This window comes from Sciurus carolinensis, chromosome 2, assembly GCF_902686445.1.
Source record: "Sciurus carolinensis chromosome 2, mSciCar1.2, whole genome shotgun sequence".
NCBI classification, from domain to species: domain Eukaryota; kingdom Metazoa; phylum Chordata; class Mammalia; order Rodentia; family Sciuridae; genus Sciurus; species Sciurus carolinensis.
The window spans coordinates 83,258,231-83,275,389 of record NC_062214.1 but is presented as its reverse complement, the minus strand read 5'-3'; the positions used below and the strand labels follow the sequence as shown (position 1 = coordinate 83,275,389).

Below are 17,159 nucleotides of genomic sequence, written 5' to 3'. Positions count from 1 at the left end.
AATATAATCAATAATTTAGACTTAACAGACATATGTAGAATATTCCATCCATTAACGAGTGAATACACTTTTTTTCTCAGCAGCACATAGATCCTTTTCTAAAATAGACTATATGTTATGCCACAAAACAACTCTTAACAAATACAAGAAAACAGATACTACCTTATGTTCTATGACATCATGATTGAAAGAAATTGGAAATCATTGGTAAATTAAGAAATAGAAACTACTCCAACACCTGGAGACTAAATAATACACTATTAAATGATGCATGATAGCAGAAGACATCAGGGAAGAGATAAAAAAATTCTTAGAGGTAAATGAGACCACAAATACAACATATCAAAATCTGTGGTACACTATGAGAGCAATACTAAGAGGAAAATTCATTGCATGGAGCTCATTCAATAAAAGAATACATGTCAACAAATAAATGACCTACCATTATATCTCAAAGCCCTAGAAAAAAAGAACAGATCAATACCAAAAGTAGTAGAAGACAGGAAATATTAATATCAGCTGAAATCACCCAAATTGAAACAAAGAAACAGTTGAAATTTTTCAACTGATTTTCTTTCTTTTTTTTTTTTTTTTTTTTTTTTGTGGTGTTGGGGATTGAACCCAGGGCCTTGTGCATGTGAGGCAAGCACTTTACCAACTGAGCTATATCCCCAGCCCTTTCAACTGATTTTGACAAAACAAAAAGTGGTTCTTTGAAAAAATAAAATTAATAAACCCTTAGCCACCCTAATGAAGAGAAAGAGAGAGAAAACTCAAATTACTAAAATTCGTGATGAAATATCATGACAGAAACTATTGAAATGCAAAAGAAAATTAGAAGCTATTTTGAAATTAACCAAAATAGAAAATCTCAAAGACAGTGACAGGTTTTTAGAGACATGTGACCCAAACTGAATCAGGTGGACATACACAATTTAAACAGATCAATTTCAAGCAAGGAAACAGAAGATGCCATCAAAAATCTACCAACCAAGAAAAGCCCAGGACCAGATAGATTCTCAGCCAAGTTCTACAAGACCTTCAATGAAGAACTAATACCAATACTCCTCAAAGTATTCCATGAAATAGAAAAGGAGGGAACCCTTCCAAATCATTCTATGAAACTAGCATCACCCTGATACCAAAAGCAGACAAAGACACATTAAGGAGAGAAAACTTTAGATCAATATCCCTGATGAACATAGATGCAAAAATTCTTAACCAAATTCTGGCAAATCACATACAAAAATATATTAAAAAGATAGTGCACCATGACCAAGTGGGGTTTATCCCAGTGTTGCAAGTTTGGTTCAATATCTGGAAATCAATATGTGTAATTCATCACATCAATAGACTTACAGTTAAGAATCATATGATTATTTCAATGGAAAATACAGCACCCTTTCATGCTCAAAACACTAGAAAGAATAGGGATAGTAGGCACATACCTCAACATTGTGAAGGCTATCTATGCTAAGCCCACAACCAACATCATTCTAAATGGAGAAAAACTGAAAGCATTCCCTCTAAAAACCGGAACAAGACAGGGACGCCCTCTTTCTATTCAACATCATCCTTGAAACTCTAGCCAGAGTAATTAGACCAAAGAAATTAAAGGGATACTAATAGGAAAAGAACTCAAGCTGTCACTATTTGCCAACGACATGATTCTGTATTTAGAGGATCCAAAAAATTCCACCAGAAACCTTGTAGAACTTATAAATAAATTGAACAAAGTAGCAGGATATAAAATCAACACTCATAAATCTAATACATTTCTATTCATAAGTGATGAATCCTCTACCCCATTAAGTACCCCATTAACTACCCCATTAACAATAGCCTCAAAAAAAAAAACATACTTGGGAATCAATCTAACAAAAGAGGTGAAAGAACTCTACAATGAAAACTACAGAACACTAAAGAAAGAAATTGAAGACCTTAGAAGATGGAAAGATTTTCCATGTTATTCAAAAGGCACTGTATGAGTGTATTTTTTTCCCCACAACCTTTCCAACATTTTATTGTTACTTGTATTCTTGATAATTGCCATTCTGACTGTAGTGAGATAAAATCTTAGAATAGTTTTGATTATCATTGCTCTAATTGCTAGGGATGTTGAACATTTTTTCATATATCTGTTGATCACTTGTATATCTTCTGGTATCTGCTCAGTTTCTTAGCCCATTTATTGATTGGGTTACTTGGTTTTTTTTTTGGTGTTGTTTTTGAGTTCTTTATATATCCTGGAAATTAGTGCTCTCTCTGAGGGGCCTATGGTTAAGATTTTCTCCCATTCTGTAGGCTCTCTCTTCACATTATTGATTGTTTCCTTTGCTGAGAAGAAGTTTATTAGTTTGAATCTATCCCAATTATTGATTTCTGCTTTTATTTCTTGTGCTTTGGGAGTCATGTTAAGGAAGTCTAGTCCTAAGCCGACACAGTAAATATTTGGACCTACTTTTTCTTCTATTAGGTGCAGAGTCTCTGGCCTAATTCCTAGGTCCTTGATCCATTTTGAGTTGAGTTTTTTGCAGGGTGAGAGATAGGGGTTTAGTTTCATTTTGCTGCATATGGATTTCCAGTTTTCACAGCACCATTTGTTAAAGAGACTATCTTTTCTTCATTGTATGTCTTTGGCACCTTTGTCTAGTACGAGAAAATTGTATTTATGTGGTTTTGTCTCTGTGTTTTCTATTCTGTACCATTGGTCTACCTGTCTATTTTGGTGCCAGTACCTTGCCATTTTTGTTACTATTGCTCTGTAGTATAGTTTGAGGTCTGGCATTTTGATACCTCCTGCTTCATTTTTCTTGCTAAGGATTGCTTTGGCTATTCTGGGTCTCTTATTGTTCCAAATGAGTTTCATGATTGCTTTCTCTATTTCTATGAGGTACACCATTGGGATTTTAATTGGAATTGCATTGAACCTGTATAATACTTTTGGTAGTATGACCATTTTGACAATATTAATTAATTCTGTCTCTAGAATAACATGGGAAGTCTTTCTGTCTTGTAAGGTCTTCAATTTCTCTCTTTAGTGTTCTGTAGTTTTCATTGTAGAGTTCTTTCACCTCTTTTGTTAGATTGATTCCCAAGTATTTTTTTTTTTGAGGCTATTGTTAATGGGGTAGTTTTCCTAATTTCTCTTTCAGAGGATTCGTCACTTATGAATAGAAATGTATTAGATTTATGAGTGTTGATTTTATATCCTGCTTCTTTGCTGAATTTATTTATTAGTTCTAGAAATTTTCTGGTGGAATTTTTTGGATCCTCTAAATACAGAATCATGTCATTAGCAAATAGTGATAGTTTGAGTTCTTCATTTTTTAAGGATGAATAATATTTTATGTGTATACCACATTTTGTTTATCTGTTTATTTTTGATGGGCATTTGGGTTGTTTTCTGTGTTTTTATGAATCAGTAATTCTTAAGGAATTTAAAGGTTGTGGAGATTGGGAATACACAGATATTCTGGAAATATGTCATTTCCTATGTCTTATTTAATATTTTCATCTACAGATTATATGTTTCATTCCTAGTAATTTTATCAGATATGCTTTTTTGTTGTTTTTAGTTATGCATGACAGGGGCTGGGGAGATAGCTCAGTCGGTAGAGTGCTTGACTTGTAAGCACAAGGTCCTGGGTTCGATCCCCAGCACCAAAAAAAAAAAAAAAAAAAACAAGTTATGCATGACAATAGAATCTGTTTTGATATGATTATACACGCATGGAATATATCTTGTTTGATTTCATTAATTTTTCCCTGTTTTAATTATCATGTATACAGAATTGTAGAGTTAATAGGCAAGGCATGAAATTTTTTATTTTTTTAATTTTCTTTTAGAAGAGATGCAATGGTATAGAGTGATATTGTAAACTCAAAATGGTTTGGTGGTTCCTCCTTTTTTTACTTGTTCCCTTTAATGCATAGGTGACAGAGATATAGGCCATACAATAAAAGTTGGTCAAGGGACTAGGGATGTAGCTCAGTGAGAGAGTGCTTGCCTAGCATACAAAGACTTTGGGTTTGATCCCTAGCACCACAATAAAGAAATGAAGGAAGGGAGGGAGGGAGGGAGGGACAGAGGAAGGAAGGAAGGAAGGAGGGAGGGAGGGCCAAGATTACTCAGTAAGCCACTTGTCCCAGCACTCTTCATTATGCACTTCTTTACCCATTTTACACATATACACACATCTTCAATCTCAGTGATTTGTGTGGTTTTTAACAGGAAATTTAATTCCGAAGGTGGTTATACAGAATGTGAATGGCTAAAATCTGGTGGGCAGAAAAGGAACAAACAGGTGTGGGTTGCACGCCTGTCTTCCTAGCAGCTTGGGAGGCTAAGGCAGGAGAATTGCAAGTTCAAAGCCAACCTCAGCTACTTAGCCTTATGTAACTTAGGGAGACCCTGTCTCAAAATAAAAAATAAAAAGGACTGGGGATGTGACTTAGGTTAAGTGCCTCTGGGTTCAATTCCTAATACAAAAAGAAAGAAAGATCTCAAATAGGCCCTTGCTGACTTGAAGCACAGTTCTACTAAGAGAATTGTACTGTATGTCACCAACCAGATTTTAAAATAAAAACATTCAGTTATGTTTACTTTAAAGCTTTTTTTTTTTTTTAGAAGATAGCATTACTTGAAGTCTCCTTTTTATCTTTTCCCAGTCCTCTCTGCCCTCTTTCTCAAGGTTTTCACTATTCTAAGGCTGCTGTTGATCCTTCTCCTTGATACCATAGAAAAGTAATTTATTAATGAATTTTTACCTGTATTGATTTTATGGTTTCTTAATCATGAGCCATATTAAGTGACTTAAGTAGATTTTTTTACTTGTTGACTTCTTATTCCTGAGCAACAGTATAATGTTCCAATTTGAGCTATTTCTGAAGATTGTGTTTTAACTATTTACAATAAGTTTGGTACTTTGATCTATCAGGTGTGACATTAACTATGTTAAATATAGTTTGTTAGAAATATTTCTGAAATATTCTTTAGAAGGACTTCCTAGTCACCTTCTATATTCATCAGGGAGAGAGAGAGGAAATGAAAGACGATTTTGTTTTTCAGGCCAAGTTAACTTGTGAAAAATTGATGTTATAAGACACAAAAACTCTAGAGAAACATATATCCAATGTATAATAGTAGGACAACTATCTCTTAGATTAATAGTCTATATATTTTGATATACTATAATATATTCTTATAATTAGCAGCATGAATAATTGTGATATTGCAATATGCTTGAGATTTGTTTAGCCATGAGAACAACACTGAAGGGAACATAATCAAATAATGATTGTGTCATTTGTTTAGTTGTAATATGCTCTCTAGTCCCAGACTTTCCTATTTTGGAGAAGCAGAACTGGTTGATACATCTCCACTATATCCAGAAGGATTATGAAGCATGCAAGGTGAGAGGCTGCAATGATAAGAGAAAATGGGAGGCATGCTGTGGGGTAGGCAACTAACAGTGTCTGCAGCACAATATGGCTGTTGATATCCCACTAATAAAATGTGAATTCATCCTTCCCTACACTTTATGTATTGGTTAGCTTTGCCATGGTAGTGCTGCTTAACAAATAGCCTCAAAGTTTCAGTGACCCCCACCCAACAGTAGGCATTTATTAATTGCTCATGGTCCTCCAGATTGACTGTGGGTTGCCCAGGTTTGACTATAGACTATGGGTCTGGTTCAGGTATGTTCCATTTATCTTCTCATGTCAAGGCAAAGCTGAAAGGGCAGTCATTTTTTGGGACTTTTTGGTTTCTTGATGGAGGCAGATGTTACCTCAGAGTATTATCTATTTTTTTGATCTTTGGATAGATAAGAAGTGGTATTTTATTGATAATTCTCTTAATTATGGTGAGGTTGACCATCATTTGTATAAATATACAAGTGGTTTTAAATAAAAACCATTTATTTTCTTTTATTTTCTATCTTACTAAAGTTTCTTTTTCTTTCCTTCTGTGATTTTACCCTTTCTGCGTTTCCCTTTTCATTTTGGCCGCTTTTCAATTTCCTTGTTTATTTGACTTCTCTTTGCTGCTGCTGCTGCTGCTACCGCCTTTTTTTTTTCCAAACAGTACTGGGCGGGCTGGGGAGATAGCTCAGTCGGTAGAGTGCTTGCCTTGCAAGCATCAAGGCCCTGAGTTCATATCCCCAGCACCAAAAAAAAAAAAAAAAAACCAAAAAAAAAAAAACAAAAAAAACCAAAAACAGTACTGGGGATTTAACCTAGAGCCCCTCTACCACTGGGCTATTTCCCCAGTCCTTTTTCTTTTTTGAGACAGAGTCTTACTGAATTGCCCAGGCTGACCTCAAATTTGTGATCCTCCTGCCTCAGCCTCCCCACTCACTGAAATTACAGGTGTGTACCACCATGCCCAGCTTTCTGATTATTTTCTAAGAGTTGAGGATGTTTCTGGTTCTTAGATCCCTTTGTTCATTCAACACATTTCTTCCTGATTTCCAGATCAGTCTGATACCCACAAGCATTTCAAATTCAACTTGCCTGTGGCTGAATGAATGTATTCTCTTCTAAACCTGTTTCTTATCCCATTTCCCATCTCAGAGATGGATATCATCATTCACCCAGCTGTGAATGTGTCAAGTTTCCTCTTCCATTTCTTGATAATCATCAAGTTCTGGAGGGCCTTCTCTTACCACCTCTTGAAATTGTCTACTCCACCTGTTTCCTGTCTTAATCCTCATTATTTTAATTTAAACTATCATAAGAGTTCTACCAACCTGACCTTTAATCTTGTCTCATTTCATTCTGTCTTCAACAATGCGCCCAAAGTGATATTTCTATATAACAAACAGAATTGAATTCTTTCCTGAGAAAACTTTTCCCCATTGTACTCCAGCATTTTGGTGTGGCATTTGAAGTTTTCCTCTCTGACAACCTTGGTTGTCTCAGCTTCTTTCCAGCTCCTGCCAACAGGGTGTTTGAAACTATTCCAGAAAGCCTTACTTAATTTAAGTTAGAATCAGTTGCTTGTCCCCTGAACTATTAGAGCATCTTGGGCTTAGCCCATAGTAGTGAAAGAGCCTATGGTGGGCTGGGGTTGTAGCTCAGTGGTAGAGCGCTTGCCTAGCATGTGTGAGGCACTGGGTTTGATCCTCAGCACCACATTACAGTAAATACATAAAATAAAGGTATGTGTTCATTTACAACTTAAAAAAAAAAAAAAAAGAGCCTATGGAGGCTGTGGTTCACTCATCAGGGAACCACTGGCATCTATCTTGGTTCTTGAAAATCTCATATTATTCCAGTTTATAGTTAGATTTTAGACAGGTGTTGGCAGACTTTCTGTACTAGGCCAGGTAGTAAATAGTTTATTGACTGATTTATTTTTGCTACTGGGAATTGAACCCAGGGGTGCTTAACCGCTGAGCCACATCTCAGGCCTTTTTATATTTTATTTAGAGACAGGATCTCACCAAGTTGCTTATGGCCTTGCTGAGTTGCTGAGGCTGGCTTTGAACTTGCAATCCTCCTGCCTCAGCCTCCTGAGTGCTGGGATTACAGGCATGGGCCACTGGTGCCTGGCTAAATAGTTTAATTTTTGCAGGCCACCTGTAGTATCTCTTATTTGTCGTATTTGTCGTAGTATTTTTTGTAACTTCGAAAATGTCAGAACCACTCAGCTTAAGAGTTGTACAGATGTAGCCTGTGAGTCCTGTAATTTGTCAACCCCATTCTAAAAAAGTAATCAAAACAAAACTTGAGATTTAAAAAAAAATCTGATTGAGCTATTTTATTAGTCATTATTAGTTATCTTAGGTTTCTCATGTATGACCTTTGTCCATGTCCATTTTTTCTTAAAGACACTTGAAGACATTTCACCACTACTCAGAGGTATTTTTCTTCCTCTTTCAGGCCATTATCAAAGAACAGCTTCAGGAGACTCAGGGGTTGTGTGAATATGCTATCTATGTCCAAGGTAAGTCCCATATTTCTTGTTACTGGAGAAATATACTTGGCCTCGGTTCTTGGAAAAGGGCCAAACAACTTATGAAATACTTAAATTCAAGTAAATCTTTCACACAGGTCTTGTTCAGTATTTTTTGAGATCTGAGCATAATTCTTTGATTTCAAAAGTGATTAGTACTATGCAAAACATTACTGTCACTACTCACCCCTTTTTATGTTCCTGTCCATTCTTTTTCAGAATGGATGCTTGGGATCACTGTCTCACACTGTGGTTTAAGGACCAGAAAGTACTTTGGAAGGGTTCCTTGTAGTCCAGCTAAAGGAATGAGAAAAGGGTTTGAGGATTTTGTAAAGTGAGTTGGGAGGAAGAGAATCCTGGAGTTGTATAGGATAAATCAGAGAATAAATTGAACTTTTCAGAAACTAACACAGGAACCATTCACTTAAATTTTACTCTTTAATGCCAAAAGTGGAATTCCTTAGTTTTTCCAGGAACTCTGTTTTTGACTCATATATAAATGAATGATTTGTTTACCATTCATTGCACTTAAAGTCTTCAGACTAATATGTATTTTTCTGACATTATTGGTAAGATAGTGAAACATTTAGGATATCATGGCAAAAAAAAAAAAATTGCTCTTTTATTCCCAATAGCACAAGTTCTAGACTTCTAGTGCCTCATAAATTCTTCTGAAAACTTAGGGCTAAGAAAAATTACTGGTTCTAAAAGGTCACTTTACTGAAAACCAATATAATGAAATATTACCATATTTTTTGCTAAAATATCCTTGTTGGACATGGTGTGTTGATTCCACTAGTACCATTTTGGGACTCTTTCTGTACACTATAAAGTAGAATTCCAAATGATAGTGAAGCATCTGATGGGGAAGCCAACATTTTTTGTGAAGAAATGTTTCCGTGATAATTTGCAAAGATATCTGTGTGATGGATGCTTAGAAGAGTAGGTAGGTTTGAGTTAACCTTACTTTAAAAGAAGTTTTAGTTTGTTGACAGTTTTGCTTTTTTCAATCATCTGAAGTGATATAGGATTATATTTAAGACATAGTTATCTAAAGGATTTTTTCCATGTGCTTTCTCATCTCCCTCTTTTCCAATTTTCCTGTTGCCAGACTTGTCTTCCTAGAACATAACTTTGTTTTCTCTCTTTTCTTTTTCTTGGCAGCATTGATATTTCGCCTAGAAGGAAATATTCAAGAATCCCTAGAACTCTTTCAGACCTGTGCTATTCTTAACCCTCAGTGTGCTGATAACCTCAAGCAAGTGGCCAGATCTTTGTGAGTATTGGCAGCCTAGAGACCCTAGGGAAGTCATAGAGTACAATGTAAAAAATGCATTCTTAGGCTGAGCCTACTGCTGGCAGCCTGATACACTGGACGAAAGTGGCTTGATAGATATAATGGGATTCATTTGAAGAGTGTGGATTAATCTTGAAATTTGAGAAAAAAAGATATAGTAGTATTAAAGAACTAAGTATTTTCCCAGCAATTTGGGAAGTTGAGGCAGGAGAATTCCAAGTTTGAGGCCAGACTGGGCAACTTAATGAGACCCTCTCCAAAATAAAATGGGTCAAAATAAATAAAAAGGCTAGGGATGAAGGTTCATCAACACCTAAAAATATATGAAAAAATAATTTTAAAAAAAGGCTGGGGATGTAGCTCAGTTATTGAGTGCCTCTGGGTTCAATCCTGAGCACTAAAACAAACAAAGAAAACAAAACCCAAGAGAAAACGAAACAAACCAAAACAAACAAATAAACTACCCAAACCAGGTATTGTAGTCACTGTGCATTCTAACTTGAAGAACAAATACTGCTTATCACATAAATGGCATCATCTTGTGCCTTAATCATATTGGCAACCTGTGGAGTTTTCCTGATCTGCTATTCAACACTTATTATGATACTTGATACAGAGTAGGATTTTAGTATTTGTTGCATGGATGCCCTAAGAGTTTCTAAGTGGAAGTAATCTCCAAAATAGTTATAAGCTGTCAGATATACTCCTTTTCCAGAGTAGTAGAGTGGTCAGTGAGGTTCCCACCTTCATTTTCTTCCCTACATTGTCATTCTTGCTTGCATTGTTTTTACATAGAGGCAGGTTTTCCTGTTCATGATCCAGTATCAAGGAAAAATGATGATGATAAATGATAAATGATGGTAGCTCTTGTTAATGTTATGTCATTTGGCTTGTTTCCTTTTTGGTCTATATTTATAGTACATTGTAGAAAAAAAATTACAGAACACTTTCACCAAAATTGGTGTATGATGAGACAAAGGCCTTGGAACAGCTGCCAGTACAGTGCTTACCAAGACAGCTTCAGCTGTGGGTGTGTAGCAACCTGCCTAGCCTTTCCAGTATGACCAGCTCAAGAAAAATGTCTTCTAGAATTCCCAGAGAGTGTAATATGTGGGGCCAGATGCAGTGTGCATGCCCATAATCCCAGCAACTTCAGAAGACTGAAGCCAGGAGGATTGTGAGTTCAAAACCAGCCTCAACAAAAGCAGGGAACTAAGCAACTCAGTGAGACCCTGTCTCTAAATAAAATATAACATAGGGCTGGGGATATGGCTCAGTGGTTGTGTGCCCCTGAGTTCAATCCTGAGTAATCCTGCCCCCACACACAAAAAATGTGGGATTAGTGAAGTTAGTCTTCTAAGAATTTTGAAGTAATGATTATGGAAAATGCATCTTTTACAGATTTCTTTTGGGAAAACATAAAGCTGCCACTGAAGTATATAATGAAGCAGCTAAACTTAACCAGAAAGATTGGGTGAGTAGAGAATTTTCAGTCATTTCTTTTATTCAGCATGGTAATGGTTCCATTTATGAAATGACTATCATAAAATTATCATAAAATGACTATTAAAAAATAATAGTGACATTAGAACTTCAGAGAAACCCATGTATGTTCTCTATGCTAATCAATCTAGCCCTTCTCTCATAAAGATGAATGTCTTAAGTTATATTATATATTATATTCTATAAGTTATTATAGAATTCTTATATGCCAAAATGTCTGTATTTTATTCTCAAATTTTGTTGATGATTTGACTAATTATAGGATCAAAAATCATGTTTTCTCATACTTCGCAGATATTGCTACATGTTTTTCTAATTGTCAGTGTTGCTAGTGAGCAGTTATGGTCTGATTCTTGTTGGTAACCCTACTTTTCTCTCTAGAAACTTTGGGAATTTTCTTTTTATCATTAGTTTCAAACCATTAGTAATAGGTCTATTTGTGTTTATTTTTTTTCCCCATCTGTTTGACACTCATCTAGTTATTTCATTCTGAAAACCCTGGCTTTTCTGTGGGTCAGGAAAGTTTTCTTTGAGTAATTCTCCATTGCTTTTATATCTTAGGGATTGTGTTTAATTGCAACAGAAAATTGCAGTAAATTTTGGCTTTACACATTAAGGGGTTATTTTTTTTTTCCTTCATGAAATTAAAATTCAGGTAAATAGTTGCGGCATTGATTTGGTGGTCCTAGAATGTCAAGCTCGAGACTTTTTTCAGTATTTGATGATTCTTGGAGAGACATTCATCTTTATGAGAGAATGGCTAGATTGATTAACACAGAGAACATACAGGGGTTTCTCTGAAGTTCTAATGTCACTATTATTTTTTATGTGTGTTCACTTTGCCAGTCACTTTTCTTCAGTAGGTATGAAGATTGAGTTGAGTCTTTTTTTTTCTTTTTTTCTTTTTTTCTTTTAGTTGTTTGAATCTTTATCCCATAGAATATTTTACAGTTAAAGACAAAAGTGAAGTTACAAGGAAAGAAAAAATCCAGCTAGGGTTGTAGCTCATTTGTTGGTACTGGGTTCAATTCCCCAGCACCAATAAATACACTTTAAAAATTCATGTACTTTTTCATGAATTTTTTCATCAAATTAATGTCTATTATGTACCAGACACTAAGCTATAATCTGGAAATGCAGAGATACTGTTTCTGATTCACTTGGGTAATCATTCCATTGGCATCAGTAGAAGTGTTCATTTCCCAAACAGCCACATACTCTCTACTATGCTTTATAAGTGTCTTAGGAAGCCCTCTAGCCCAGCTTTCTTGGACTTACAGGGTATTTCATGTCTGGCTGCAACAGGGGATTAATAATTCTGCCTGACATTATGTTATTTGACTTTTGGAGCAATTCTCTAAAGTAGGAAGAATTTCCACCATTAACAAGTGTGGAAGCTGAGACTCTGGGAGATGATGACTTGCCCAAGGGCACACAGGGAGGAAGAGACAGAACCAGAGTTAGAACTCAACCTACAATCTAGGATTGCTCACTGTAATGCTGTGATCTTTCCACTATACCATCTGAATTTGCAGATGTCTACAGGATTCACTCACCTCATAAAAGACAGAATTTGACTCTGATTTGTTTTGTTTTCCTTTCCAAATTTCCTTTGTTCTTAGTTTGTTTAAGGCATATAGCTGCTTCCCTCTCAAATAATATCTAGGGCAAATGATTTAAAAAGTTGGGGGTTAGTTAACCTTCAGGACATGTAAAGGAGAAGAAAGGCTATATTCTCCCCCGCTCTGTCTCCAAGTGTACATTTCTATAGCATGATGAAGTGAAAAGTACACACATTTTGGAGCCAGGCTGGAAGTCAAGTCCTAGTGTTTTGACATGTGAACATGATTTATGAGTTAAGAAAATAATTTTTTAAAATGTGAGACATTAAGCCAGGTGTGGTAGTCCATGCCTGCAATCCCAGTGACTCAGGGGGCTGAGACAGGAGGATTATGAGTTCAGAGCCAGCAATTCAGTGAGACCCTGTCTCTAATAAAATATGAAAAAGAACTGGGGATGTGTCTCAGTGGTTACACACCACTGGTTCAATCCCTGGTACAAAAAAAGAAAAAAAAAAAAAAAAAGACATTTATGAGGCAGTGGGAAAATTTGAGCTTAGGCAAGTGCTCTACCACTGAGCCACAACCCCAGCCCCAATTTTCTTTTCTGTAAAATTGGGAAGATTATACCTATATGGCAGATTTGTTGGAAAAATTTAAATAATGTATGCAAAAACTTCTGGCATTTAGCTTACTGTATAATAGGTACTTAATCAGCAATTGATGTTTTGTTATTTTAGGAGACTTGGAAAACTAAACTAATTGTTGTCTCTGGCTCCTATGGTCCATGTTCCTTGGACAGGGACACAGCCCCACTACTAATAGGTGGTTCCTTATAATGTTTCCCAAGAGTACTTTCTTCATCTTTTCTTTCTCTAAAGCTATTTTAAATAGAGGAAAGTTCATTATAAAGTTATCTGAGAGATTCCCCAACACTTAAGGTCAGGGGTACAAGTTGGCTTGCAGTGAACTAGAACTAGAAAGTTGTCAGCAACCAAGGTAGTTACTCTGCATTTTTGCTTCATCTTTTCTTCCTGTAGTCAGAGGTTGGTAAACTTTTTGTAAAGGGCCAATTAGCTAGGCATGATAGTGCATACCTATAATCCCAGCTACTTGGAGGCTAAGGGAGGAGGATCTCAAGTTCAAGGATAAACTGGGCAATTTAGCAAGACACCATATCACAATAAAATTTTTAAAAGGGCTAGGAGTGAAGCTCAGTGGTAAGTGCTTGCTTAGCGTGTGCAAAGCCCTGGGTTCAATCTTTAGTTACTGGGGAAATGGGGGGCAGTGTTTAGTAAATATTTTAAGCTTTGCAGCTTAATACAGATTCTGTTGCAGATACTTAGCTCTGCAGTTCTAGTACAAAAGAGCCATACAAAAACAAGGGACTGTGGCTGTGTTCCAGTAAAACTTTATTTACAGAAGAGGGCAGGGAATGATTTGGCCCATGGGCCATAGTTTTCTGACCTATGCTTTGAATTTCTGCAGATTGACTCCAATTACATACATTTTATCATAGTGACCTCCAGATGGAGCTGTCGGCTCCCAAGTCCACATCACCTTGTGAATGTAGTGCTTGCAACTAGCTAGATCTCTGTTCTAATTCTAGATTCCTAGGAAGAGGATTCTGATTGACTCAGGTACCCAGAGATGGACAGATAGGGTTTCCTTAAGGGTGGAGCTGTGTAGCTAGCAGCCCTTTCAGCTGTGAATAGTCTCTTCTAAGAAAAGGGCACAAAGGATGTGGGTAGTGGGCAGCTTTTAGAGAAAAATGGAAGGAAGATGTGCTGGGTATGTATCTCCAAGGAACCATGAAGGTACAGGAAGATCCTATTTATTCTGCTTTTCTCTCTTATTATCTGTAATTTAAAAATATATATTAGAATTTCATATATTGATTATGAACTCTACTAAAAAAAAACAAAAAACAAAAAACTGTAGCGCACATTTCAGTTTACACTTTGCTCAGCAATAACACTCTTGATGCCGGCTGTTTCAGTCTAACACTTACTATGAATTACACCTAAGCGTTTTTTCTTTCTTTTGTGTGTAGGAAATCTGCCATAACCTAGGAGTTTGCTACATTTATCTGAAGCAGTTCAACAAGGTAATTTATAGAAGGGACGATGGTGGTTGACTGGGGATTTCACTGAGGGTGTGATTGTGTTGCATAGGTGCCATTGCTCATTTTGTAGTCTCTCTAGTGCTTACAGAGCTTTAGGAATGAAAATTAAAAGCACTTTATAGGGTCTGGGGTTGTTGTGGCTTAGTGGTAGAGTGCTCATCTGTCATGTGTGAGGCACTGGGTTCAATCCTTAGCACCACATAAAAATAAATAAATAAAATAAAGGTATTAAAAAATTTTAAAACACCTTATACATTTATTCCTGTTTTAATGCTTATCACCATTATTCATCTTTTCCCTGTGCTTTTGACAAGAAAATGGAAATTTTGGAAATATTATGAATGACAGTCTAATTTTCCCCCCTCTTCTTTCTACTCCTAGTTTAATTTTTCAGTAGAAACAAATGTTCAATGAAATAGATATAAAAAGCAAACCTTTAAGTCTTAAAGGTATAATCATTATATGAGCCCTCTTATGCTCTCATAGCAACTGATTTTAGTTTTTAAAAGGTAATTGAAAATGAATTTAAAATTGTAAGTGGATCTGATTTCTAACAATTTTAAGTTTTAATTTTTAGTTTTTTTCTTGGTGGGAACTTGTGTTTCTTTTTTTATCATTAATAGAAATCATTTATTTTCACTTTACATCAGTTGCTGAGGTTCTCAAGATAATGTACACATCATTCAGAATTTTCATAATATAATAATTATACTTGCTGCTAGGCTGTATTTAATGTAATACATTGTAAAAAACATGTTATATCACAAAGTTACTTTTTAAGTATTTTGATAACTTTCTTTCAAAATAACTGGTTTATTTGCAATCATATGCATTTTATTTATTTACAGATATCATCTGAAAGGTAGACCATGGGCTTCAGACAGTCCAACAGTTCCACAGCACACAAACCAGTGCTGGGGATTAAACCCAGGGCCTTGTGCTTGTGAGGCAAGCACTCTATCAACTGAGCTATCTCCCCAGCCCCAAGACCTTTTCTAAGAGATAGATCCTTCATTTGCTTTATTATTGTGTCATAATGAGAAGAATTAAAAGTTTGCAGTTTTTTACTTGCCATAAAGCAAATTATAAAATGATGGACATCACTGATAATGAACATTCATTCTAATTTATTTAACTCTTAAAAATTATTCAAAATGTGATCTGCAACCTCATACAAATTATGGTAAAAAAATTATAATGCTCACATGCGCAGGTAACTATAAAAATGAATCAAGACCATGAAATGTCTTATAGAGAAACTAAGTGTTTACATGTCTTAAGGAAATTGATCATAAAAAAGGTACTACTTACCATTTCTCTTTTGGAAAAAAAAATAAATTTATTTAATGATTGACTGGTAGCAGGCATCTCTGCTTTCTCAGTTTAACTCCTCTCTCACAAACTGTTTCAATGTAGATTTTATTTTATCCATGTCAAATGTAGACGCTGGCATCTTTTCATTCCCATCTTCTCCATATTCTTTATTTTCAAACATGTATGCAATCATTCACAATGGTCAGTAGTATTTCTTGATTATGATCAATGCATTTCCGAATATTGTCCAAGTGAAGAATAAACTGAGGAAGTAGTTTCTGTTGATTATCTGGAAGTGATCGAAACTCTGTTCAATTCAGTTGCTCATGCATACTGGTGCTGTAGCAGCGCAAGGCATTAATGATCTTTCAGAAGTGCTAGCGCTCCAGTCTCTCCTTCTCCTCTTCTCAGTGTGGCAACTGAAACCTTGGCTGAGCCCAAACGCCAGAGAACTTTACTCCCACCTCCTGAGAGGCGGGTGGAGCAGGTCGCCACTGTCGTGTCGCTGCCACGGCCCTTGGCCTGGCTCACTAGCGCCTCACTGCGACTGACTGTGTGGTGGAGGCTGCTGGACGCCTGCCGCTGCAGAACTGCCCCCATCTCGCAGTGCGCTTCGCCCGCACAGCCCTCAAGGCCTCCATCCGCACTTGGCCAGGTCTTTAGGACTCCGAGAACTTGTATTTCATTGTGATTAAGCTCTAGGCTCAAAGGATTGCATGTATCAGATAGAGCACTTTGAACTTACCTTTCTACTGAGAAAGAAATGTATACGTATTAATTGAGGAATAGGCGAAATTATTGAGAGCCCTGAAAGTTAGTGATAGTGGGATTGGGTAGAATGTCCTTCATAAAGTTCCCACTTAGTAGCCATGAAGTTTTATTCTCCAGTGCCACCAAAACTGAGACTCTAAATTGGTTGATACCCATTTGATAATGTTCATTTGTATCAGTTTATAAACTAGTATAACTTGATCTATCCCTAAAGAATGTGAAAATGTCCACATTAACAGTCTTTCTCCTGAGAGATAGATATTAAACAAAATATATAAATGAAAAATACATATTTTGTGGGCCCCTTAGGTTTTCTGGATGGATCTACAGTTTCATATGTTTGATTAGATTTTTTTCTGGAGAGTATTGTGAGTAGGTACATTTCTATTTACAGGATTATTCTGAGCCAGGGAGAGATGGAATTGGTCTTTAGTTGGAACTGTACTGATAAAAAGGAGAATTATATTTAGATTTTACTGTAAAGCTAACAGGCTAAGCAAATATAATACCTGGCATTTATATAAACACTTGTTGAAACAGTGAGTCACTGGACAAACTTCTTTTGTCCATCTACTAAGACATAAACTCCTCCAGAAAAAGGAGGTCTTAACTGTTTGCTGTTAACTCTAA

The 17,159-nt window shown here is 36.0% G+C and overlaps 1 protein-coding gene across 3 annotated transcripts in view; it reads left to right on the top strand.

Moving 5' to 3' along the window:
• The window catches only part of Bbs4 (Bardet-Biedl syndrome 4), a 49,375-nt gene that overhangs the window by 19,194 nt on the left and 13,022 nt on the right, over positions 1–17,159 (top strand). The window contains exons 3-7 of one of the 3 annotated variants that reach the window (XM_047539174.1): positions 5,318–5,415; positions 7,888–7,951; positions 9,125–9,236; positions 10,659–10,731; positions 14,373–14,426. In XM_047539174.1, coding sequence (XP_047395130.1) covers positions 5,318–5,415; positions 7,888–7,951; positions 9,125–9,236; positions 10,659–10,731; positions 14,373–14,426 — 401 coding nt within the window. The remainder of the gene's footprint in view (positions 1–5,317; positions 5,416–7,887; positions 7,952–9,124; positions 9,237–10,658; positions 10,732–14,372; positions 14,427–17,159) is intronic. The other 2 variants (XM_047539175.1, XM_047539176.1) reach the window with 2 other exon arrangements.